Source organism: Psittacula echo (assembly GCF_963264785.1).
Source record: "Psittacula echo genome assembly, chromosome: 8".
Taxonomy (NCBI): domain Eukaryota; kingdom Metazoa; phylum Chordata; class Aves; order Psittaciformes; family Psittacidae; genus Psittacula; species Psittacula echo.
The window spans coordinates 7,822,979-7,848,508 of record NC_137744.1 but is presented as its reverse complement, the minus strand read 5'-3'; the positions used below and the strand labels follow the sequence as shown (position 1 = coordinate 7,848,508).

Below are 25,530 nucleotides of genomic sequence, written 5' to 3'. Positions count from 1 at the left end.
AGGTCCTTTCCAACCCTAACTATTCTATGATTCTATGAACACAAGCTACTAGCAATTTCCTGTTGAAGCACCATGTCAAACAGGCTATGGACCAGTAAGAACAACTAATACACCTTTACAATTCAGTGGAAATAGCAGTCTGAAATTTGGAATACAAGATTTGTTGTTTCCAATTTCAATGCACGCATGAGTGCAGGTACTGCAGAGCTTGTGGACTTGCAAAGCATCTCTCATTAACTCAAAACCAGCTCAAACGCCTGTTTCAAATGCTGCTGTCAAACCTCAAATAAACACATCCATCCTCTCATACTACTTAGAAAAGAATATCACATTCTAGTACACTAAACAGCACAGAAACCTACCCAGGCTCTGTCAAACATCACAGTCCTTAAATGGGTGTAAGGATCAGAGGGTAACAGTCAACTGAAGGAGAACAAGCTGTTCACTGCCAAGTCCCAAGTCACATTCCCTTCTCTGCAACTTTAAGGGGAAGCACTACTGCCTGCTCCCTAAAATCTGCAAATTGGCACCAGGAAAAAAAAATGACAGGATAACTTATGAGGCAAAATGTTGTAAACCATGCTACTACCACAAACGATGGTGAGCAAAAGACACTAATACTGAGAAAACACTTTCAAAAAACATACCTAACTACGAGTTCATTAACAAAAATACAACCATACTCATCCAGCAGACACGAACCTTGAAAATAAGGCCTGACACAATGCCTCTTACAGTCCTGAATAAAAGCATCTGGATGTTAGAAAGGTGAGAGTTCTTACTACTATCTCTAATATAAACAGGACACGTAACTCCTAGTAAAAATGTGGAGATGCACTCCACAAAGAACAAGACAGGCTGGCATGTTTTATTCTATTATTTATTTACTTGCACTGTGCCTAGAATTCAGGATCTCAAGTAGCTGGGACTACACGCTTACCTGCTGAAAGCAGTAGTGCTTAGAACTGTGCACAGGCTTGGCACCTCATTCTAACAGCAAGAGAAAGGCAAGTGCCATTTCATGCAACCAGACTTGCTGCACACAAGGGTAAAGGAATCTGCATTACTTTTGCTGTGCATGCTGCCAAGTAAACGTGGTCTGACACATTCCTAATCCAGCTGCTCTTGAGGCAGACTGCAGCCAGAGTCCCTTGCCTGACTACCCTTTCTGGTCTGGAAATAGGCGCAACACAGGAGGAGGCAGTACCTATCCCACTTCCCTGAATGTTGACAGGAGCTTAACGCATGGACTTGAACAGCTTTAAAAATCAAGCCAAAGATTATCTGTAGTGATACAGATACAACTGAGCTTACCCTGGATAAAGGTATGGCTTAAACAAACTCTTGATGTCGCTTTCAAAACTAATACCTTACATCAGGCACCAGTATGTGAGTAACCAGTCCAGATACACAGAGGAAGGCCTGAAAATTCTCTAGGGACGGAGGAAAAAAAGCTGGAAGGGCAGGTCATATGAAGTGTCCTGGGGATGGAGAGACAGGCCACAAAGCTCAAGCAGGTCCTATCTTTTTAACACTACACCCCTGAAGATCTTCATTGGCCCTCTTTAAAATTACTATAAATTCAAATGGAAAAAGCACTCCTATATGCTGCATAGGATGTCTTGCATGAACAGAACAGATCTGACTTTAAAGATTAGTAACTGACAGAAAACATAAGTGCTCAAAATGTGAGTAAAATCATGCACAAGCCCATATGTATGCAAAAGCACATTTCCACACAGTCACATTTTACTCTTCAACCACAGATGGAGAAATAGCACTTACTAAATTATAGTAAGACTTCAAAAGAGAGCAAGTACTTCAAATGATACAATGGGGAGAATGCGTAGCATGCACCAGAGCTGTTTGAATATCCCAGGTAATGCTGTAGATGTGTAAACTCAGATAGTAGTAGTAGTAAAGGAAGTATCTGCCTTCTTATAGGCTACTTTATAAATTATCCTCCCTCTCCTTTACATTTTGCAAAATAAATGAGCTATTAATTCGTGTTGTCACTATAATTGACCTAACTTCTCCTCGGTTTTAGCAGCAGCTATGGAAAACCAGCTGGCACAGCAGCTTCTCAGAGGTAATCCTTAGAAGGGCCACACAATTTCCCACAATATAAAAGAAGAAGAAGAAAGTATTTGACTTGTTAAGAGGTTTGGAGTTTCTTGTTAGCTCACTGACTGATAACATGCCTATACCCTGCTCAAATATGGTTGCTTTCTTGGTGAGTCAGTGAATGCTCCTGAATGTATTAACAGTGCTCCAACATAATCCTGAAAAAAAAAAAAAAAAAAAAAAAAGGAATACCTGTAACACCTGATGGCAACCAAGCAACTGCTCTGAATACAAAGCATGAAGGGGCCATATGGAGCACCTAATGATGCATCCTATAGCTACTGAAAAGATAAAGTTTAACGAGAACTAATCTTAGCTTCCACTGCTGCATTGCAGGGGTAGCAATGGAGGCTAACTGCAGTCAGCTAGAATCCTTACTGAACAAAAAGCCAGAAGAGTGGAGGTATTTTTAGGATAATTGATTAGAAACAGGAATGATTTTTAGATGTACCAAATGTGGTCATAAGCAACAACTGAAACACGTTTAAGTAAATGCTTTAAGTTGTATTTACCTCCACGCTTTTTGGGAGCTTCAGGTTTCATTTTAACGGTATTTCTGCTTCTAAATTCAGGCCCTTTAAAATCATCTTTGTCTTCATTCAGCACTGGCTCAGGCTGTACAACCACTGTACCTAGAACGATTTTATTTAGAAATTGGAAACCATTACACATCCAAATGAAGTGCAAAAGTCCTGTTTAAATAAAGACCAACACAGTACTTTAAAAAAAATGTGCAATCTGTTGACTAAAACTCCGAGTTTGAATGCACAGATGTTCACAGCAAAAAGAAATTCAAAATAAATAAATAAACCAAATCCAAACCACCACACACTTCAATCTACATCTGGTTTGCAGTCGCAGGACAGAAGCCAAAGACCGAAGGGGCTGTGAGGAGCAAATCCTGCTCTCTCTGCCCTGATGTGGTCGTGCAGAACAAGACTGTCATACTGCTGGTGTGTGTAGTACAGGAATTTGCATTGCAGTGCTACAAATAAAGGACTTTTGTTAGGTCACATCTATCAAAAGCCTTAGAGTAACTACTGTTCTCTCTCTCTTTTCCCCCTCTATGCAGTTTCCCTCATCTTAACTTATTTTAACATGAAAGCAATGAAAAAGCAATAGAATAAAACTTGTTTAGTCTTTAATAAAATCCAGAAATCCCCATTTGTTTTTAAACAGAGACAAATACTAATCAAACTTATGTGAATGAAACACCATCTTTCCTACTTAAGAGCTCAGATTTAACACTTCTGTTGTAAGGACACTGGAAATAATCTAACATTCTGGAAAGATAATTTTAAAGTAACTGCTTTAAATACCATTACTCATGCAGTACACAGTGGTATTCATAAAAACTATGAAGTTTTCTTGTAACATTCATAGGTAAGAAATGGAAGAGATTAATCAAACACCGCAGTTAAGAAGAGTGAGATATAGGCTTACAGCATTAACTGTTTTAAAAGAGTGTTTAAAAATAGATCAAATAATGACATTTCCCTCCTGATTTAGTTTTGCTTTTGTTGCTCTAATTACAGTAAAATAAGATTTGTGAGTGACAGAGTTTGAGACTTGTACAAAAGAACTGAAATAAATTACTTCCCCTGTTTCATGTTGGGTTTATTCAGATGCCAGCAGGCATCTGAAATAAAGCCACCAGCACATCCTGGTGTACCCACAGCCTGAAGCATGCTGGGTTCAAAACTAAAGGTGCCTGATTTCCTCTTGCACATGCACAGGGGATGTGTGTGTGTGAGTGCGCTAGCATCTGTTTATATATAAAAGATACAGAACCCAAGACAGGCATTTTACTAATCCATGTGCATTCTAGTTAATTATGCTGCATCATCATCTTGGCTAATGTGCTGAATTCAGAAACAAAGACAGACATGAACTACCTTTAGGCAAGCTTTGCATATCAACATCGTTTTCCGAGTTCTCATTTGAAATATCTTCATTTGCAGTTTCATCTAAGATTTCATCATCTGATCCAACGTATTTTGTTACAACTGTAGGTTTCCTGCGGAGACAGAAAAAAAACCCCACACCATGACAAATATGACATATTGCAATGCAGATAAGCCTGGAGCTTTGCAAGCAAAACACCATTCTAACTGGGGAAACCTATGTTCATTTTGAGTTCATTTAAGACATTATGAGGTGGGATGCTCTGAATTACTGTAATCAGTTGTAGGCTAATTTTCTTGTTAGGAACAGGAACTCTCCTTTCCTATGTGAAATAAAATGATATACTAACAAAATACTTTTGTTTCACAGGCTTGCTGTATTATATTGTTGGTAAAATCAAGGTTTGCTGTATTTTTAAGAAGGAATTAAGGAAAACCACACCTCTAGGGAAAAAGCTGAAACGAAACACAAGTGAAATGTCCACTCAGAAACATTATACATCATTTCAAGTTTAACAGCAGCACAAACAGAACACATAGATATTAGCAAATGACAGTAAGCAGCCTGGCAGAAAAGATGCTTGCAAGGAAATGAAAAAAGCACAAGGAAATGACTGTTGAATAAAAGGACCAGTTGCCAGAAATTCACACAAACATAATTGAGAATGAATCCGTTAAAATGGATGAATTTACAATGTCAGGGCAGGGAGGGAAGGAAAAAAGGAGAAAGAAAAAGGTATGTTGAGCATAATTTTCAGTGGTCTGAAGGTAATACATGAACTACTGCAGGATCCTGGTTTTGTCAGTCTCAGGCACAGTATGGTAAGTGTATGAGTGGAAACACCTTTACTGATAGACAGCAGAAAAAAACCACCCCAAACAAGACTGCAAAAATGATAAAGAATCAGGTAAGTGAGAAAGAGTTCAGCAGGACACTGGATTCTGAAGAGGAGGTAGAAATTGAAGGCATATACACAACCACACATGCAAATATGGAATCAACACAAACAAAAAAGGGAGAAAGAATATTATTCAATTCCAGTATACATAAAATAACAAACTAGGATAAAAAGGACTGTGAAGAGAGATACATGCTTGTAAAGAGCAGTAATACTGCAGCTGTTGAAATCACGCCCTGGAAGAGCTCACCTATCTATACAGGAGACTAGGATCAAAAAAGTCATGAAGGACATAACATGAATGAGCATCAGCTGAGAGCAAAAGGAGTTCTACTACAACGAGTTACTTAGGTCACACACAATTTGCCTCTGGTAGGTTCAAACTGGTTAGTAAACAGTGAACTCCATACTTTTGTAAAATCAGAAAGCAAAAAGGGATTAAGCAGAGAGACAACAAATGGCAGTCTCTGCACAGGACAACTTCATAGCACATTCTTATTCTACAGTCTCCCAAAAGTGAGGTACAGAAAAAGCCTTTTTTCCCTATGACCCAATTTACATTTTTGGAAGAACCCTGTATAGAAATAGCAGGAGTGAAGGAACAATTGTACAAACACCTTTGTCCTGAAGATACAAAATATCCTGTTGTCTCTGTTAGTAAAAATCAAGCTTTGTGATCTTGACCCTGAAAGATGATTTGTGCACTACAAGGCCTTTGTTTTGCCAGCACTCTGCTAAGTTAATGGATTTATACTGGTCTATATTAAAAGTCACTGCCACAACACATGGACTTTTCTACAGTTGCACATGCCTAAGAGTAGTATCTTTATTTTCCAAACCAACCTTTTTGAACGTGATGACCCCAAGGATTTGGTTCTTTCTGAAGAACTACTGCCCTGAAAACAAGAAAAAAATGTCAAAGTCAACACATTTGTGACCAAATGACCTGTCAACAAAAAACAGTTTCTGACATTAACTAGAACACATCTCAGAAGCCACCATCACTTTTACAACAACAACAAAGGCAGCAAAAGCATTAGCAAATGTGAAACACAATTTCAACAGTCATGCCAGCTCAGTTCAACTAGATCTATGGGGTTTAAAAACCAGGTGTAACTAAACACTAAGTCACTAATGCTCGCTAACCTCCCTATGCACGTATCTTAAAAGAAACTCAGAGAGGGCACTGTTGTTGTGATGTTCAGAGAGAAACACTGCATGTATCTCAAGCGCTGAGTCTTCATGAAACTGAGGAACTTCTCTCCTTGCAATCCTCAACTTTGCCTACCTGCTGAAAGTTACCTTAGTGTTCTGGAGAAATGACTGAGAACAGCTCATGATCACTGGTTTGTCCTAATCCTGAACAGTCCCGGGACCTCCTGCTCTCTGTACCTTTGCTGCAATGTTAACTTCATGATTAGCACATGGAAGAACAGCCTTACTCACACCTGCCTCCATGCTGCTTTTTGATTTCTTTACAATTCACCAGGATTCCTGGTGCAGAAGCTTATGCAGGTCTAAGACTGGATTTCACACTATGTGAAGAAACCATCATCTTTTCTGACATGCAGATACAAAGGGCTTTTGAAGGAAGCTGCACTAGGAAGCTATCGCTACTATGCCCCCAAGAACTGCCAGCTAAATGCAGACACTTGTGATCTGGCTCATATGCCAGAAGGGGCTGCTGTCTTGACAGGAAAACTGATTTTCCAAAGGTCTGTGCAAATATATAACTAGGTTTGAGCAGTACCAAATAAATACCTGAATTTACTGCAATAAAGACAAAGTAAGGCAGGACACTGGCATTTGTGCTTTCTCTACACATTAACATACTATCATCCAGAACGTTTCCAACAAGACAGTAGGTATTAGTAAGACATACCACATGAAATATGTCTTTAATGTATAACACCATAGAGAAGAAATTTGCTCATGTTTAATAAAGATCCTGCATCTCCATCTTTTTGTCTTTTTTTAAAAAAGAAGCATATTTGCCTAAAAGGACAATTAAATATCCCCTGTTATCCAGGTAACAGGGTGTAACTGTAAATAAGAGGTAGAGACCAGCTTTTTTAAACCAAAAATAAGCTAGAGCCTGTTTGCACATACGCCAAAGAACAGAATAAAAGAGTAATAAACCAAACCTCTTTAAAAAAGAAAAACTCACTTTGCAATATTTGTGATCTGAATCAATTGTAACACTTGGCATTTCTTAACCCAAGAGCAATGGCATCCCTCAGGTGAGCAAACTCTGAATTGTGATACAGACATTATTCCCCAGAATTATTGTGCATCAGAAAGAAGATGAAGCTGCTCAACTAAATTCATGTATTCCAATAAGTTAGAAATGAAGGGGGGAGGGAACAGGCTTGCTTGCATATGCCTAAATCAACGTGAGAAAAATTCAAACTTCAAAATTGAATTTTAGATTTCTTTTGCAACATTTTACAGCTAAAGTTTCTAGGCAGCACAGAGGATGACATCTACTGCATGGTTCTGACAACGCTCTTTAAGTTATTTATTGAACAAGCAACAAAATCAACTCAGCGTTTCCTATGCCAGCCATTCTGCATTAGTCATGCAACTAAAATTCAAAAACATTTTTAATCCTACCTCTTCTCTGTTGTTCTCCATTGATGCTGGACTACTGTTAGGTTCTCTACTTTTACCTACGGAGAGAAATTAAAGGAATACACTGAAATGCAAGAAATACTACAAGTTCATCACATTGTACATCACAGCATTGCTTATGTTTCACCATCAGGAATAAAGACAAACTGTTGTACAACAAAACACAGTCTCAATTTTCAGTTAAGTTGCTAATATGCTCCAAGAAACTTTTCCACTAGTGAAGAAATACTGAAGAAATGAAAGTGCAACTGTATAAGCAGAAATAACAGAGTTAGTACGTTTCTTTTCATCTTTAAGAAGTTGCTTTAAGTATTTTCTCTTACACATCTGGACATTAAAGCCACAATATTAAATCTGGGATCATGGAACCACAGACAAAAATCCCATTTGATGCAGCGTATGATACAGAACTCCCATTTTTCCATCTTGGGAACTGTGGAATATAAAACCTAAAGACAAGTAACCTAAAACTGATCCATCTGCAGTCCAGGTGATGGAAGATTTTAAGTTCAGTGATTCAGTGATACTTGCACAAAGTTCCTCAAAAGGCTTAATAACAGCAGTATTTTAATGGATGCGCTACTGAGAAACACGCAAGTAAAGTGGTAGTATAATCACAGGATATGTACCTTTAACATAAGCACTGCAATTTACTGGATGATTCTTAAACTCCAGTTCTGGGAAAACCAAATCATTTTCTTTTACACTTAAAAAAAAAAAATAAATCACTTTGATTAGAAAATCTGATGCTGGGTATTGACCTGGGCTGAACTGTTTGGGTGAGTTTCAGCCAAAATGATCCAACCACTTAAGCATGTGAAGCTAAGGTAGGGGGAACAGAAAATGGAACAGACAAAATTTCGGGGCCTTTTAAGTACATGAAATTTCTCCTCTGGAATAGGTATTCCCCTATTCTGATTAATGTGCCTGAAATTTGTAAGAAGGGTGACACTGCTTCTGGAGATTAGATGCTGCCCACCTTCTACTCTTCACCAATTTTGTCCAAGTGACAAATCCATGGAAAATGCCAATCTGTACATGCTTGGCAGAGATATCTCTGACGCTGGCAGCTCCAATCTCTGTTGACTCTGCATTCAACCTCCTAACCAGACTGCACGGGCACTGCCTCCAAAAGCAACTGAACATGTTCCAGTTTCTGCGTGTGAGCAGGCTGTGGATGCTCCATCCCTGCAGAAGGGCTGAGGATGCTGCATCCCCTTTTCAGCTCCTAGTGCTGACCCAGCTCACATGCTCCATCCATTTCAGAGCTTTAGAGCACACGAGCTCCCCTGCCACTGCTGCTCTAGGGCAGGGGCTGGTCACTTGACACAGAGCGTAGGAGAGACTGACTTCCTGCTCCTCAGTGATTCTCCTCATGGCATGCATGCAATGTAGAGGAGGGAAACACCCAATCTGAAAGCAGAAGCATAAAATAACACAATGGTTTGGGTTGGAAGGTATCTTAAATATCATGTAGTTCCAACCTCCCTGCCATACACAGTGACACCTTCCACTAGACCAGGTTGCTCAGAAAGGATAAAGAAACATTGCTAAAGCTGTAAAATCAAGTACTCAAGAATTAAGAAAAGCCAGAATGAAAGTTTCTGGTGCAATTCCACTTTACTTATCATTCCCTGCACACAGCAATATGGTACAGTTCAGCACCACAGCAGTGCACAAGATCCAAGTAACTCAGCAAGCAACTGCTCCATATTTTAATCGACCTGTGTGTGTGGCAGAGCCATGTCCCAGCTCTCCTGAGCCACACTTAAACATCTTCATGATCATCTCCCTCCTCACAACACTATCCAGTAGCTCACATATCATCTCCAAATGCTAGAACAAAATGAGATCCATTACTATATAAACCTGATTTGGCCCCGATCATGTCTATCACTTCTACACTGAATGAACATCATGTGGATTAAAAAAAACATAGCACAGTTGCTAAAGGCACTTTCATTATGCACAGGAAATTGGGAGGGGAAGTAAATTTGCAGGGTTAATTCTGGCATTTCCTAATAGTGAAGTGTTTAATTCTTGACTTTTTAACACGATCCTTTTTAAGAAATAAAATCTGAGGTCTCAAAACGAACACTGAAACATGCCTGCTACTGATTACTAAGCGTGCTTCTGTTTCAAAGTAAATCTGTATTTTGAGCGAAGGAGCCAAAATACTTAATAACTACACAGGATAAAGTGAAAAGACTCCTTTTCCCCCAGCATATTCCTCAACAAAATTCCACTCTGAGGTGCACCTACATCACAGTTCAGTTTATTGTGCCACTGAAGTACCACATGAATTAATTTCTTTTTCCTATGCTAACAGTTCAGTTTGATGCTGACACAAGGAGGTTGGCACCACATGGCAGCAGACTCTCTCTCAAGACAGAACACTAAAGATAACTGTACCCCAGAAAACCCGTGTAAATTTATCACTTAGGATAACAAGAGTTCCAAAATTTGCTCAGTAATTCACTGAGTAATTCATTCAAAATTCACTCACACAACCAAAGCATTCCTATTCTCCTGTACTCTAGCACTTCAGAACAACTTTTAGCTCATTAAACAGTAGACTGAAAGGCTTTGAACCTGCATCCAGTCCCAGTTTAACTAGGAAACAGATTTAACCTAATTGAATTTGGAAACAGATTTTATTCAGTGCTGTTACAAAATAATTTCACTTTCAATGACTGTAATCAAGACGAAGTGTTTAAATTTCTAACTTCCAAGTAAAAATTTCCAACACCAAATCTGACTTTGCAATAGGACTCAAGGTTTTTCAGTAGTATTGTTCTGGTTCCAAATGTTTCCAGGTGACACGTACAAACCTTTTTCAAATAATTATGAAAACATCATCTCCATAACTTCTTCCACAACTACAAGGACTTCTGCAGATTATTCATTCCTACAAGGACTGCAGAAGTTCTTGTAGGTTTTTGCAGCAGAAAAAACAAGATACCATGCTTACACATCAAGGAAAACTCAACTAGGAACCCCTAGCGCAGCAAATACATGCATGTTTACCATCTCATGCTCCACTGAAAGTGAATTACCATAAGGATTAGCTTCTTTCAATGTTTAGAAAAAGATTCAGATCTTTTGTATCAAAGGCCTCTTGGATATTTGTTAAGATATCACCACTTAAATTACATTAAGCCTTTCCGTAATTGCCCCACTGCAGTGCAATCTAGTGAAATAACATCACAAAGTTATTTGACTTTAGAATCGTATCTACATTGATAAGAAAACCATAAAATGTCTTTTTACCTGTGGTTCTGGTTTTAGATAATGCTGGAGGAGAGTTTGCGTCCTCAGATTCTTCTGATGAGTGAGCCAAGAAGTCATGAAGTTTCTGCACTAACGTATTCAACTTGCTTTCACTGCAAAAACACAAGTAGAACTTGAAGTTACTGATATAGCTTGGGCTAATTTAGCATGATTGAAATAAACTGTATTTAATCTCAATTAATACACACCTACAAAAACCCCTCACTTATTCCTTACATATTTCTTTCTGCAAGAGAACATCTAGTAATGGCAACCATAGAAACAAACAGGTCCATTGAGTACGACAGATCTACATGCTTATGCAAAGCCTCTATTAAATCAGCCATGTACATATACACTGTGTATCCTGCATAATTCTGTGAAAAAACCCAACCACGTAGGATCAGATCCTTTCTTGATCCGTTTGTATGGGCATTAATAATTAAATTATAACAAATATTACCCTGGGAATTTTCACTAGGCAGTTTTAGATACCAGGGACTGTTAGTCTTTTACATATAGTCATTACAGTAAAAAGGCAACACCTTTATCCTATGCTTTTGCTAAAGAGCTGCATCACTCCATAACCTACATCTTATTCCCTCTCATTCCACATTGTTTATTTCAGATTTTCTTCTCCCAAAGCTTCCACAATTCCTAAAACAAGTGCCTTTTCCTACCTGCAAGCACCCTGACCAAGCCAAACGCAGTCACCCTGTTGGATCCCCTGTACCCAAAGTTACCCCTCTCAGCTGTTTGTCACCACGTCTCTCCTGGACACCATCCAGCCTCTCAAATCCGCCAGCCAATACATCTGAGTCACTCTACCTCTTCTGCTGGGAGACACGGGTTTCCAAACTGCTCAGCTACACCATCCCCTCCATTAAGCTAACTCGGCTAAAGGATACAGCCTTCCATCCTTTTCACTTCAGATCTCCCCATTACTTTCAAAGCAAGTCTTCTGACAGCAAGAAGGAATTAGATTTTCCGTCCCTGTTTTACAGGTTGTAGGAACTTTTCACTATTTATCAGCTCAATTCACTCACCTTTACCATCTCTTCTACTACTCTGAACACATCAGTTTATTAAGACTTTTTACTTAGCTGTTATTGCTGGAAAAAAATCCCCACTTGTGTTATCAGAAGAACATGGAGGTGAGCGCTCTCTTGAACGGTGAGTGAAAAGGCACCATCACATTAATGCAAATGTGATTCAAACCAGTGAAAATAACCACATACAAAGCAGCATAAAACATCCATTAAAAACAGAATCTGTAATTCCTTTAAATCTCTTTAAGTACTCCAAATAAAACAAAACAGCACTTCGTAATGGAAAGATTTTTCTGCATGAGTAAAGGACACTTTCCTTTTGAGACCACGTACATACCATCAATCACCTGAGCAACTTGGAAGGAGAGTGTAACAAAACCTGCTTGACTCTCAAGTGTATCTTAAAATTCTTCTCTCAATCTGTCTGAAAGTCCTTCCCTCTAATTGCTGGACTCATGCTGCTACACAGCTCCCAGCACACGAACCTTGGCTTCCCTTTTTGTCACAGATGCAGGGCATACTTGGAAACCATTACAAAAGATGGTAATGGCATACTTGAGTTCTAACAGATTGTGTGCTCTCCTTCAGGAGATTTTAATGACCATTTATTCACATTAAGTTAAAAAAATATTAAAGAACTGTTCAGAATTATCTGATGGTAAAAGTACATAAAGAGATTTTATATCTATTCCAGATGGTCGGAAGAATTAACGCACACTAAGAAAGGCCACAAGAAAGTTCAGTTTTGGTAGTAAAACCAAAAGAAAAACAAAAAAAACCCCTTCATATGGAATTTTGCTCATTTAGTTTATAAATAACTTGGTTTGGTAACAGCATGTTAGAAAATGGGAACTACAGATGAGTTATAGTATTATTGTCCTCAATACAAACCAAATTCACAATAGTATGCGTGTCTTTGTGACTAACACTTGCAATATTATTACCATTTATTAACTCTTATCCTAATGAGCCTAAAATTAGCATTTTCAGAGCAAAGTGTCCGTGCTGACAAACAACAGCCAAAAAATTAATACACAAACTAAAGGTAAAAAGAGTTCTCAACTTGCTTTTCCTCTCCATTACTCAGCATTTTGTACTCTCAGCCTCCATTAAGGAATATCAGGTCAAATGTAAGTAAAGGCATTACTATACTTCACCACAAAGAAATTTTAATTTAGGGCAAAGCTTTACCTGTTTTTGTACAAAAGCGATTTCATGTCATGCACTTAGTTGAGAATATATTCTCTACCATCTTTTTTAAAGCTTCTACTGCAAAATCCTTGTTCTTTGTAGTAAATGAACAGACCCACCCACTACTAAAGTGATAAGAACATACAAAATGTGTATTTTTTTTAAAGCACAGGAGCCTAAAAATGTAGACCCAACTTGGAAGCAGTTAAGTGAAGGAAACAGACTCCCTCTACCACACAGCAACACCCCTACGCTATTTATTAGTGGTTTGGGGCTTGCATGTTCTGAGCAAATGACTTCACCCTCAGTCTAGAGCTATTTCAACACTGTTTAGCCTAATTAAAACAGGAATGAAAGGAAAGGTGGCCTACTATTATTGGTTTGGCCATGAACCTGATTTGTGACCTTGGGAAACTATCTCATAAGAACACCATTTCTTACTTAAATTCAGAGCAAGGGCTATAATCTTAAACAGTAAATGCCTGGCCCTTACTAGGATAAAAATATATATACACATTAGGCAAACCTCGTATTAGGCCAAATGATTCTACAAATCAGTAGAACAGAGCAAGAGGGAAATGAAGGGACACGTGGTGTCCTAATCTAGACACAACACACTTAATTCCCTCTGGCTGTTGAATGCTGTCCCATTGTATATGCTTACCTGTACTGGGCTTGTGTGGTGAAGTTTTGATAATGGAGAGGCTACAGGCGTGGCTTCTATAAGAAGCTGTCAGAAGCTCACGAGGCGGGTGATAAGAGTGGCTGGATGGGCACCTGGCATCCGACCAGGTCAACCCACCACCTTACTTCATCACTTGTGTTTGCAGAAGCACATTATGAGCCAAGTGAGTCAAACCACGGACAAATACAACCTTAAGAAACAGTTTTCATTTGGCTTCAACTTGCCACACATTTACATGACCACTCTCTCTGATGGCAGGTGAGGGTAGGGGAAAAAGCAGGACCACTCACTTCAGCAGCAAATCCAGGTCATGCTGTGGGTTATACTGTGAAACAGCACCGGATAAACCTTGTTATTGTGCTCAGTTTCTATCTACTTTCTTCAGACACTTCAAAAATGTAGGTGGGAATGCCCCAGTTACTTTCAACTCTGTTTTCTTTAAACAAATGAAGTTCTCATTCTTCAAGAGGATCCTACCGACTTTTAGGCTAAATAAGCACCCCTCACCTGAATTTCAAGTGGCTCCTGAAAGTCAGTGAAACAGGAGCTTTTCATCCATCTCAATGTTAACAAAGACATCTCTGCAAAATTCTTCCTAAGAATTCACCTGAAGTTCAATAATTGCCTGGATTTTGTCTACGTTTGAACTTTCACAATAGTTCAAGAGCACAAGGTTTTTAAATTCATCTTTTCAGTTGCTTCAGGTCTCAATCACTTTTCTCTTCTGAGGCTGAAATGAAATACTGCAGAACAACAAGTATTGAGCAGAAAAATTTAAACAGCCCTTTGGAAAAAAAAAGAAAATAAAGAAAAACAAAACTGGATGTGCTTTCAAGCAACTGCCAGCCTGCAACCACCATCCTCTGCTTCAGGCTGTATCCCACTGTAAAGGAAGAAATCCAACAACCCACAGCAAAAGTTGGACTATTTTAATTACGACAGTGGGAAGATGCACTACCCAAACCTTGCTATAACCAGGCCAGAACTCTGTCATCTGCAAATCTTCATCCCAGTTCTCCCTGGTAAGAAGGAAAAGTGTTGGACTTAACCCTATTCAACATGTCAGTTACAAGGGCAGAACTTACATAGTCATTTCATGCAAAATGTGGCTTTTTTTTCAGCAACTTTGCTGTGGCTGAACGTATATGAATGAAATAGCTTAAGACTGTTGGAAAGAGTGAAAGATGATAAAACCTACAATGGAAGTTGTTTTCTTATCCATAATCAAAAAAAGGTGTGAACACACCTGGAATATCCTAAAAACCTTACTTCTCTCATTAAAAATATATAAACAGAAAATCAAATCACTATAGTTTTATCAGTTGAACAAGAATATGGCTTTATAAAGGTGGCGAAACACACTTCTATCCTAGTTTGGTTTTTAACACAACAATTGTTTTCCAAGGGCAAAGCAATGTGACATTGTATAACCTAAATCAGATCAGTATTTTGTAACTTACTTATACTGATATACCAATTACTTCAAAAGTAGCAAGACTTTACCATGCGGATTCACACAGCCTGTTCAAGTTGGCATTAACCAGCTCTACTGTCAAAGGATGCAAACCCCCATTCATCAACACACACACACACACACACCTGATGCCAGTTCTCCCCTTTCTCTGCGTCAGAACAAGGATTTGTCTGACCTATGAACAGAAGCTGATCCACATTAGAAGCAGCCATTTACTCTACTGAATCCAGGTGATTTCCCTATCTCAGCTCACTACTCACTGGCATGAATGTTTCTGCAAGCAGAGGTGATGACACTGATCTCGGGGTGAAGAGATCGTAACTTCAGCAGCAGCAATATGCCATGTGCGCTTGAACTGTCAGCAGAATTAAGAGCTGCTCAGGCAAACAACACCAAGAACCACAGAATCATTCAGGTTGGAAGGAACCTTACTGTAACCCCCAGCACAAGCAGCAACAGCTACAGGCTGTTATACCCAGAAGTATGTTCAGTTAGTCTCCTAGTTCTTCCACAACCTCTCTGGGTGACTGTTCCAGGGTTTGACCATGCTCAGAGTAAGAAAGCTCTGTGTTTACATGGAATTGGACCACATTACACTTATTAAATCTGATACAGCTACAAAATACCTGAACACTAAAGCTCTGACTGAAAAGAGATGCTGGCATCTAGCACTTCATCAGACTCAAGAGATTCTACACTTAAGACTTCGTTAACACAGATTCACTCTTTTACTTTGTTTAGAACAGACCTGAAATCCACAGGGGCTTAATCAAGTGGTACCTTGTACAGTTGAAGACACTCTGATAAGGATGAAGTAACTTTGGAGCTTAAGTACAGCGTAACAGGTTCAGACAAGTAAACAGAATTATTTTCCTCCAGACACACAAGGGAAATGAGAAAGCAATGGTTCAAAGTCACTGAGAGACCCTTTATTCTGTCCAAGGAAGATTACACAGTTTCTTTTTGTTGAGATGGTATCCAAACAACCGTATCAGGCTCTGGCTGACAGTTATCATGCTTCAATAAAAACTGATAAATTTTCTGGTTTTTTAACCTGTTTCTTTAATGGAAGCTTAAAAAGACAAAAAGCTAAGACAATCTCACAGTTTGGTTGCCTTCAATGTACACAGAAGTCTTCCTACTTCAATGGCAAAATAATCTGCAAGCTGAAAAAGACTGAAGTCAACCACTTGAAAAACTAAATATAGTATATTCACCTTTATGAGACAAAACTCATGGCAAACTGAATATCTTATCATGCTAATTCAGGAAAGAAAGCTCAAACTAGCATACGTAACACAGAAAACAAAACTGTATCCACATCCAACAGCATCATGCCCCTCCAGCTGTAAAACTGCCCCCTCTGTTACTTCCTTTGCCTTTTGCTTCCTGGAGTTTTTCACAGATTTTCAACGAGACATCACTCATTACAAACTCTGTCTAAGAATTTAAGCGTGTCCCTTCAAGTCTCCCACATATTCCCAATCACGTCTGCTAAAGGTTTGAAGACTTGTGGTGCACCTGAAGTGCAGTTTTACATTCCACAAAATACCGCATTTTGCCCCACTGTCAGTCCTGAATCTTCTGCCTGGTTTTTTGGTTCTGTTTTACATGATGGATGTATTTGCCCAACATGGTTTCTACAGCTGAACCTATTAAGACTTACACTTGGACCTACTAAGATAGAAATTTCTATAACTGTGCAGCTTTCAGACCTGTAAATGCACTGCCTAAAGAGCACTGAGGTAACCAAACCTGTGTAATCAAATTCTTGATTCTTTGAAAATTTCACTCCTTTTCTAAAGTAAAAAAGAAAACAAATAGAGAAAAAAATCAAAATCAATCCATCCATCATCCATCCTGAATGACAACTGCCTGGTGGCTACATGTGATAACAAAACATGAAAGCTTTATCTTTTTCCTTTAGTAAATCATGACACTTTACATAGCATCTTCTAAAGCCAACGCAAAACTTTCCACTGTATTTGCCACTGAATTTCTACAATTTCTTCTTCCTCCTCCTAACTGGAACAACTTGCCACTGACCTATCCGTGAACCAATTCATGTTTCCAGATCACCTGCAGGCACAGGCTGAGCTCCAGTGAGACGAAATGGAATTTCATGAGGTTCAGCAGTTTCTGAGGCTTCCCCGTTTAGAGAAGGCACATCTAGTGATCCAGTCTAAAAATGTGCCCTGTCACAGGCTGCAGGCATTTGGTTTTAAGGTGAACACAGCACACTGTAGTATAATTTTTGGTATTTGCTTTTGGTGAGGTACATCCGTGTAAAAAGCACTAACTTTTCCTCCCTTCAAGCAGAAGGTGCAGGTGCTCATCTTTAACAGAACCAGAAATTTCACATTCCCATGAGGTTCAGGCCATCCTACTGCAGAAGTTTCATTATACACCCTGTGTCACACCAAAATATTTTATTTCATAGAAAACAAAGATACCATCAGTTAAGCCCAACACAGACCCTGACACAAAGTTTAAAAACCCTAACAGAGCCAGGATTGTACTAAAACAGAAATACTGAAGTCACTGCTGCAAGTTCCTTTTTGAGAACTTCATCTAAGCAGTGCAAACACATTGGCTCTGGGGCACATCCTGACAGCCTGACATTTTGCTTTTCCTAGGGGATGAGTCAAAAAATCTGCTTGTGCCCATTCCACATGACTGTGTGAAAGACAACAAGCTTCCACGTTCTCTGAAGCTCCAGTTCAAGACCGCTATTAACTTACTTCCAATTTGACTATTGTGGCATTAGATAACATGCCTCAAACAACTCTATAAAATCACTCAGAACAAACTTAAGTGATTGTAAAATGCAGAAAATTTAACAAAAATGTTAACAGCAAGGTTCCAAAATATCATCCTGAAAGGTGGAAAGTCTGAATCATACAAAAAAATGAAGTTTATTTTGCCAACTTAGATGTACTCTCACTACACTAACTACAGGTTCAGGTGAGTAAGAGCAAAACTTTTCTTTCTATCATTGTGCTGATTTTGTACACTGTATGGACTGAGCGGTAGCACAAGGTCGGGGCACCATGGCAAAGATTCCTCCACTTCAATTAAAAAAAAGAATAATAATCAAGTTCTTGGGGCAAAAGTAGCAGCAAAATCTTTATAAACATTGACAGAGGCTGCATTTCATTTTTAAGTTTCTCAGCTATTCCAGTTTTCCATCGTGTTTTTCAGCATTCCAAACTTCTCATCCTAGGCTTTTAATGTTAAACAAAAGCACCCCTTATAGAAAAGCTTAAAACTTCATAGCCAGCAGACTAGTATTGAATATTTTCCTTTTAAACACTGTAAGTTTATCCTTTCAGAAGTGCTGGGAAAAGATTTTTCCATCAGAATTCTACTGTTTGTCTGTCTTCCAAAGAATTCTAACAACAACAACCTCCCAAGTTTATTTCTGTACAAGTCTTACAACAGCAAAACTGCAGATAGCAGCAGATGAAATGAACATGGAGGGCGACTGTGCAGGGTGACAGCAACACAGGGAGCTGACAGGCCAAAAGGACTTGTGGGGAATGGGAACAAAAGAGAGAGGGAGAGGATGTGAGTGGTTTTCTTTTTCCTTCCATTCTATCCTATTCCTAATTTAAGTAGAAATGAAATTAACACAGAATATAAGGAAAAGCCCATGCAATGTGTTCATCAGCTTCTAACCCTGAAACTGTGGTACCCTACAATGTCATGCCTAGTTCCTGGCATGGAACTGCTCCTGTGAAATAAAAACAGACTGTTCAAGATGAGATAATACGATGAGAATTATAAAAAACACTTTGAATGAGAACTGAGTTAATGAACAGAAGTCTGGAGCACCAAACAAAAGTATTATGTCCATCTACTTAGTAGCAGTTTGTCACAGGGCCTGCTATTAGGTGGGCCAGATCCAACCCAAAGACTACACACAATCTCAAGACGGATTTTGTACATACTTTTTCATCTTCACAACTACAAATAAGCTGAAATAATCCAATTTACCTTTCTGTCTGCAGGCAAGCTGAAAAACTGCATGGAAAATGTATGAGCTTCTGTATCCTCTTCCACTGAGGCACCAACTAAAGCAGCCCTTTAGTAGTATCACTAATTGTTGAAGCAATAACAACATAAGAATAGCAAGAGTTAAGTACCAAACCTTCATCATGCAGCCCGGGAACAAATGGCTCAAAAAGAGACAAAGCAGAATATGGAAAAGCAGGGAACAAAATACAACAGTCACCATAAAACAAACCGCAGAGTGCTCCAAATGTAAGAGCATTATTCAGACTGTGCAATACTAATTATGACCATAAACCAGTCAATAAGTAGTAGCAAGCTAGATGTGTTTGCTGTATGAAACTCAAACTGTATTCTTGCAGCCCAGAGACTGGGGAAGAAGGAGGAGAAAACCCCTTAATTAGTATTTCAGTCTACACACGAAATAATCGATCCAACACAAAAGTGGTTCAGGCTGTCAAAGTACTTTAAGAACCCAGAGAGAAGAAAGTGGGAGCGAGAAAGGGGAGAGGTGCAATCCCTGTCTTATAAAATAAGGAAGAAAACACATGCAGAAGAAAGTGGAAACTTGGAAAGTCACACACCAGATAATGTGTATTTGCAATACTCATGGCTTACACGCAGCATGTGATCAAAACCAATAATGATGATAATCTTTTGTAAAATCTTTTTGTTAGATTACACATGCATTACTTCCTGAGAAACATTAAGGCTTTAAGATCAAGCAATACCCAAGAGGAGGCAAAAATATCATCCCTTTTGCTGAAACTAAATAGTAGCTACTAATGACTCAAAAATCAATCTAAAACTGGGTGGTGAAGATATACAAACATGACCACAGGAAAAACTTCATCGTAGGCCCAGTACTTAAGCCAGCGTGACGCTTCCCTTTCTTAATACTGTCTGTTGTTGAAGATACATGAGGCATTCGTGAGGGTCAAGTGACAACGCTTTATTGTTTATACAGCGCCTTAGGCATCTGGAATATTTGTGGGTGACGGACTGTGTTGATCAGACCCCTTACAACATGGATAAATCGAAAGCATACAAAGTCAACTATTGATAAATAGTTTAATATGGCGTCTTCCTTAACACGGACTTTATTTGGGGTTTTTGTCAGCTTACTCACTTTACGCAGCAGAACAGGAGCCGTTCGTAATAACCACCGCGGCAGGAGACAGCGCTCCGAAGGGAGAGGGAGGTGTTTGTAAACCAGCGTGAAAACACATCCCTCGCGGGGGGCTCAGCGGGACGGGAAGGACTTTACTACAGCACAGACACGTGTGGCCGCGGCGGGCAGCCGGAGGACACTGACCGCGGCGGGGCTCGGCGGCCGATGGCGGGGGGCGATAACAGCCCCGCCCCTCCAGGCCTTCTCTTCGCTTCCCACCGGGACGGGACGGCGCTGCCCAGCCCCACCCGTCCCCCCAGGCGCGGGCCCGACCCCGCAGTGCCCGGGAAGAGGCGAGTGCTTGCCGCTGCCTCTCGGCCGCAGGCACACAAGCCGAGCCGACCCCAGCCCCCGCCCTGCCCTCCCCCTGCGCTGCCCACCCGGCCTCCCGCCGGCAGCGCCCGCCACCACCTGGGCCCGTCCCCGCCCCACCCCCGCCGCGGGCCGGGCCGTGCGGTGCAGCAGCGAAGGCCGCCCGCCAGCAACGGTCGCCGCTCTCCCCGCCGGCCGGCAGAGGCGGGCTTCGGGCCGTACCTCACGGGCTCTGCGGTCATGTCTCCGCTGCCGCTGCTCGGTGCGGCCGGGCCGGAACCGGGCTCAGGCGCTGGGAGCAGACAAAGCCGCTGTTACCACCATCGCCAGCCCCGCCGCCATCTTATCGGCGGGAGGCTGAGGGAGACCTGCCTCCCGCCGCCTTCCTCCTTCGCCGGCTCCCATTGGCTCCTTGCCGCCCCCAGCTATTTTCTGATTGGGCGGCTCCGACGAGGCCTGTTGCTAGGGGCGTTTACGTCATCGTCCCAACCTTCCCCGCTCTGATTGGCTGGAGTGCGGCTGACATCACCGGCAGGGGCCTGGCGTCACGCGGCGAGGCCCGTGACATCACTTCAAAACAAAGTGCGATGGCGCGTCTGCCCAGCAGGGGGCGCCAGCCCATGAGTGACGCCATGGCCAAGGCGGCGGAAGGGAGCCCGTGGGCGGCAGTGGGGACGGGTCTGACGCCGTCACCAGCCACCCATCATCACTGGACTGCTGCTTTGGGCAGCTCCACAGCCTGAGTTCAACAGCATCGAGTTAGTCACGACACTGAAATACAGCCACCGTACAGACAGCAACCCCGTGGTGCCAACCAAACTGCAACAATGGCACCAGAATGACCCTGATCCTCAGTGGGAGCAGCCACCGGGCTCACAGCAGACCATGTGTGAGCACCAAAGCAAGCTCTGGAGGGGATGGTTTCCCAAGTACCAAATAAAAAGAGAGTGAGGTATGAATAATGTAAGCTCTATGAAGATTATCGAGGTTGAACGTGTTGCTCAACACCCCGGTTACGCTGCCAGCTAGAGCTTCACTCAGCCCAGAGCGTCTTAAACCCAGAAAATGCTCTAGATAAGGAAACACACCGCTGGCAGCTTCATGTAAGTGTGCTGAGATAGTTTTCCCTGCTCGCACCAGCAGCTTCTACATTCCAGTCAGATACTAAAATCTGCAGGAAGAGGGTTGGAATACCTCCTTTCCTTCCGAACAGGGATGTATGTGCTTCTGTGAGAAGGCTGCAGAGCTCCACTGCCTGGGGTTTTGGTGTGTAAACTTCTATCTCCCCACATGACCAAACCAAAGTGTACCACCAAAACCAAATCCAGTACCAGACAGACACTGGAACAGGTGACACCTGTTGTTCACTTGTTATAAAGATATAAAGATTCACTCATTGTAAAGATAAAAAGCATTAGAAGTTTTGAAAATCTATTTTTCTGCAGAACCCAACCAACCAAACCCAAACCCAACTCATCTGGTTTCATAAAGCAGTATGCGAAATACAAGAAGAAATACCATGACAGCCTTGTCACCCTTAGTATCTATTTCATTCTAGAAGGCAGTGATAATAGAGTAAATGGCACTTTGACACTTGAGCACGCATAAGCTTATACATCCAGGGACATTCTACCAACTGGTCAAAGACAATTTGGTTTAGAATTCAACATTCTACCCCAAAACTGCATCCTGTGTTTGCTGAAGTTTAGCAATACTCAACAGCAGTTTTACTAACAGCTTTGTTAAAAAAGGCTCTCACCTGGTCAGTGCTACAGTTTAAGGGATTTAGTCTGCTTTATGGACTCATACCCTACTGATTCAGAATAACTACATAGATGCATTTATTACTATTACTCTATAGTATTTTTTCTTTTAATATTTCCTGGAGAGATGGAAGAAAGTATTTGGAAGCAATTTAAAAACCCAGATTTAATTGCCTCCAATTCAAAATTTGTATCTAAAGTTGCACATGAAAACCAAATCCCATTGGGAGAAAATGTCAAGATAAAACAAGACTGAAAATGTTTCCATTTCCCAACAATTACTCCAGAAGACAAAACCTGACACTATTGTGAGGTTGTCAAAAACCAGATTGTAGCAGCACACCAAGATCTGTGTGTACATCTGGAAGAACGAGGATTCAGGGCTTTGTTTGCAGGACAAACCAAGGGCCACTGTAGAGTCTCATCACACTGATTATTTTTTCTCCCCGTAATGACAGTAATTAGTTTTCTTAAGTAGATATTAGCCTACTTTTAAGAATAATGGCTGAAAGACATGTACAGTTATCAATTGACAAGAGACTATTTTAATAACTTTACGTGCTCCTGACCTAGAAATACAAACTACATATACATCTTTTTCACGTTATTATCTGTGATAAAAGTGGCACCATTAATCCAGAACAATAAACCACTCTTCTTGAATTCATTTTATGGGCATGGTCAAGATCCAAGCTTTGAAATGGAATAGATTATGTGCAGTGAAAGTCATTCTCTATTCATCAGAGAAAAAGCAGTACAGAAAATGAAAACGGGTAACTGCTTACTCAAGTGCCTGGGTTTGTTCTTTGTTCTGCTGTTAACTCTATTCCCCTTGATAAAGTTCAAAGTGCTGGTGTGGAATGAGTTGAGCAGTGGTCTGAATTTGATAATTAAACCTTTTCAGCATGAGAAATCAGTAAACATCAAGGTCCAATACAGAAACAAAGCACCAGCACTTTTCTATATCCTTTGTTAGAATTAATTTCTCAAAGCAGACGAAAGCACCTCAAATTTTAACTTCTTGTAAGAACCTGTTTCCAGCATAAGTGATTTTCTGTTAGAGACTGGATAGTTTCTCAAACAGACTATCACAAACCATTGCTAATAACCATAAACGAACACTACAGACTGTTTGTTTCTCCTGACGAGGTTTGGCTAGAAGATACCAGGATCCGGCATAATCTGATGCCACGAGCAGCATATGCAAACAATCATCAGCAAATCAAGCACCTGATTTTCTTTGGATGTTCTCAATGTTTCGAAGTTGAGCAATTGACTTGTTTCAGTACTTCTAAAACTTCTGCTTTGGTTTGTCAGGAATACCAACTAAGAACAATCACTGTTACACTTGCTTTTACACATTTTTAATAAGGCTCAGAATAAGCCTTGCTGGATGTTTAGTGAGATACCCAATAGCTGTGACCATAAAAGCACCTACATTTTTTTCCTAAAGCCACTATCTCATCATATTTCCCAGACACTGCTGGTTTTAACTTGTTCTTACCCTCCTGTCTGAATGTGTATCTTAATCACATAGTTGCACATGTACACTCAGCCACACGGACATCACCAGCCATGGGATTAAGGAAGGTTACTTGCACAAGCACTGATCCAGGACTCAGCAGTTCTGCCCCTGAAGAGCACGTGCTTGAAAGCATCTCTGTTAAAAGCTTAAGTGCAGGAATGACTATGAAGCACCACCATCAAGCAGCATGTTCCGTGCTGAACACTAGAACGGTTTAAAGACAGGAGCTTCCAGTGAATTGCAGATAACACAAACCATTACCTCGATCAATCCAATTAGATTTACTATCTTGCCCCGTGCTTAGCTCATCAGAAAACTCCCTGAATTATTTCTAGCTATTCCAGAGTAGTTTTTAAATACACCGCAGTCCCTTCTCAAAGGCAGAAAAAGCAGCAATCTTTGAGATCAGCCACATTAACAAAACCACACAGTCCATTTCCAGCTACAGAACACCGATTTCCTCTCATTATTATAAAAAGTGGTCTCTAAAGGTAAGCTTTTATGGTACTTCTGAGCTGTTTAATGACTCACTTTCTAAAGGAGATGGCCTCATCAAACTCCTTGGGTTTTTTTAGCATCCCAGTTCTCAAATGCATTGCCTCTTCCACCTTTGTTCTACTGGCCCAGAACTGTATTACACTAACTAGTTAGTGAGATGCACATGCCAATGGTCCCAAAGCATCACTTTGGGCACTGATTATAGCTGGCCATTACCTCTCAACTGCTGCACAAGTCAAACCTGTCTAGAATTGCATCATTTCTAAATCTGCTACGGGTCCTTGACAGCACTCAATCTTCTTTTGCTCCACTATCACCTCACCATGCACTGCAGTTTCAGCCTAGAGAGCAGAAAAACTGTTGGAAAAAGCAAGCGTTATTGTCATTTCATGTATCAGTATGGAAGAAGGAGGAAAAATCAGAACTCTCAAGATCCCTACCACCTTCAGTGGAAGGCCAATATGTTTCCACCATCCACCAGTGTGATGTTTAGAGTCCATAGGTGATCAGATGCTTTTTAGGATAGAAAAAAAAATATGCACCATTTCAGAAAAATCAGAAGCAACTCTGAAAGTTTAAATAAAACCCATTATTTTAGAATGAGACTGTAAAGCCACCTTCACCTGCACTGCTAATGACTTAAGTAAAACCAAGTTAAAAGTTTATTGGAAGCATTGTACCATCAGGGCAGGAAAACAAGCAGGAGATACAGCAACCCAGAGTTGTTCTGGTCAAATCTGTAGTGCTAACCAGATTCCAACTGCAGACACACTATTAGTTGACATGTCTAAGACTCCAGGAAGCCAAGATTTTCACCTCAGGACAGCTGTTGAAGCAAGTAAAAACCATGCCATTTTTATGCTGCAAGTTGTCAATACTAGAGATCTTCTCATGTAGCCATTTCCTGAATAAACATATATATATGCTAACGATCCAGTTTGCTTCTGATTACTTACTATATACAGACCATCTTAACAACACATTGAAGCAATAATGGAATAAAATAAGTTGATTTGGTTTATG

At 40.4% G+C, this 25,530-nt stretch overlaps 1 protein-coding gene across 9 annotated transcripts in view; it reads right to left on the bottom strand.

Annotated features, from left to right (window-relative positions):
• Window positions 1-21,132, bottom strand: part of ATRX (ATRX chromatin remodeler) — an 85,488-nt gene extending 64,356 nt beyond the window's left edge. For 3 of the 9 annotated variants that reach the window (XR_013957516.1, XM_080624613.1, XM_080624614.1), the window contains exons 1-6: window positions 20,944-21,131; window positions 10,829-10,941; window positions 7,541-7,596; window positions 5,771-5,823; window positions 4,020-4,141; window positions 2,637-2,756 (exon numbers count right to left, since the gene is read on the bottom strand). Coding sequence is in view for 6 of the 9 variants with exons in the window: in XM_080624613.1 (XP_080480739.1) it covers window positions 2,637-2,756; window positions 4,020-4,141; window positions 5,771-5,823; window positions 7,541-7,596; window positions 10,829-10,941; window positions 20,944-20,963 (484 nt within the window). In the remaining 3 variants the exon portion in view is untranslated. Of the gene's footprint in view, window positions 1-1,785; window positions 2,183-2,636; window positions 2,759-2,956; window positions 3,063-4,019; window positions 4,142-5,770; window positions 5,824-7,540; window positions 7,597-8,537; window positions 8,894-10,828; window positions 10,942-20,943 lie in introns of those variants that run through there. The other 6 variants (XM_080624617.1, XM_080624615.1, XM_080624616.1 and 3 more) reach the window with 6 other exon arrangements.
• Window positions 21,133-25,530: the final 4,398 nt, after the last annotated feature.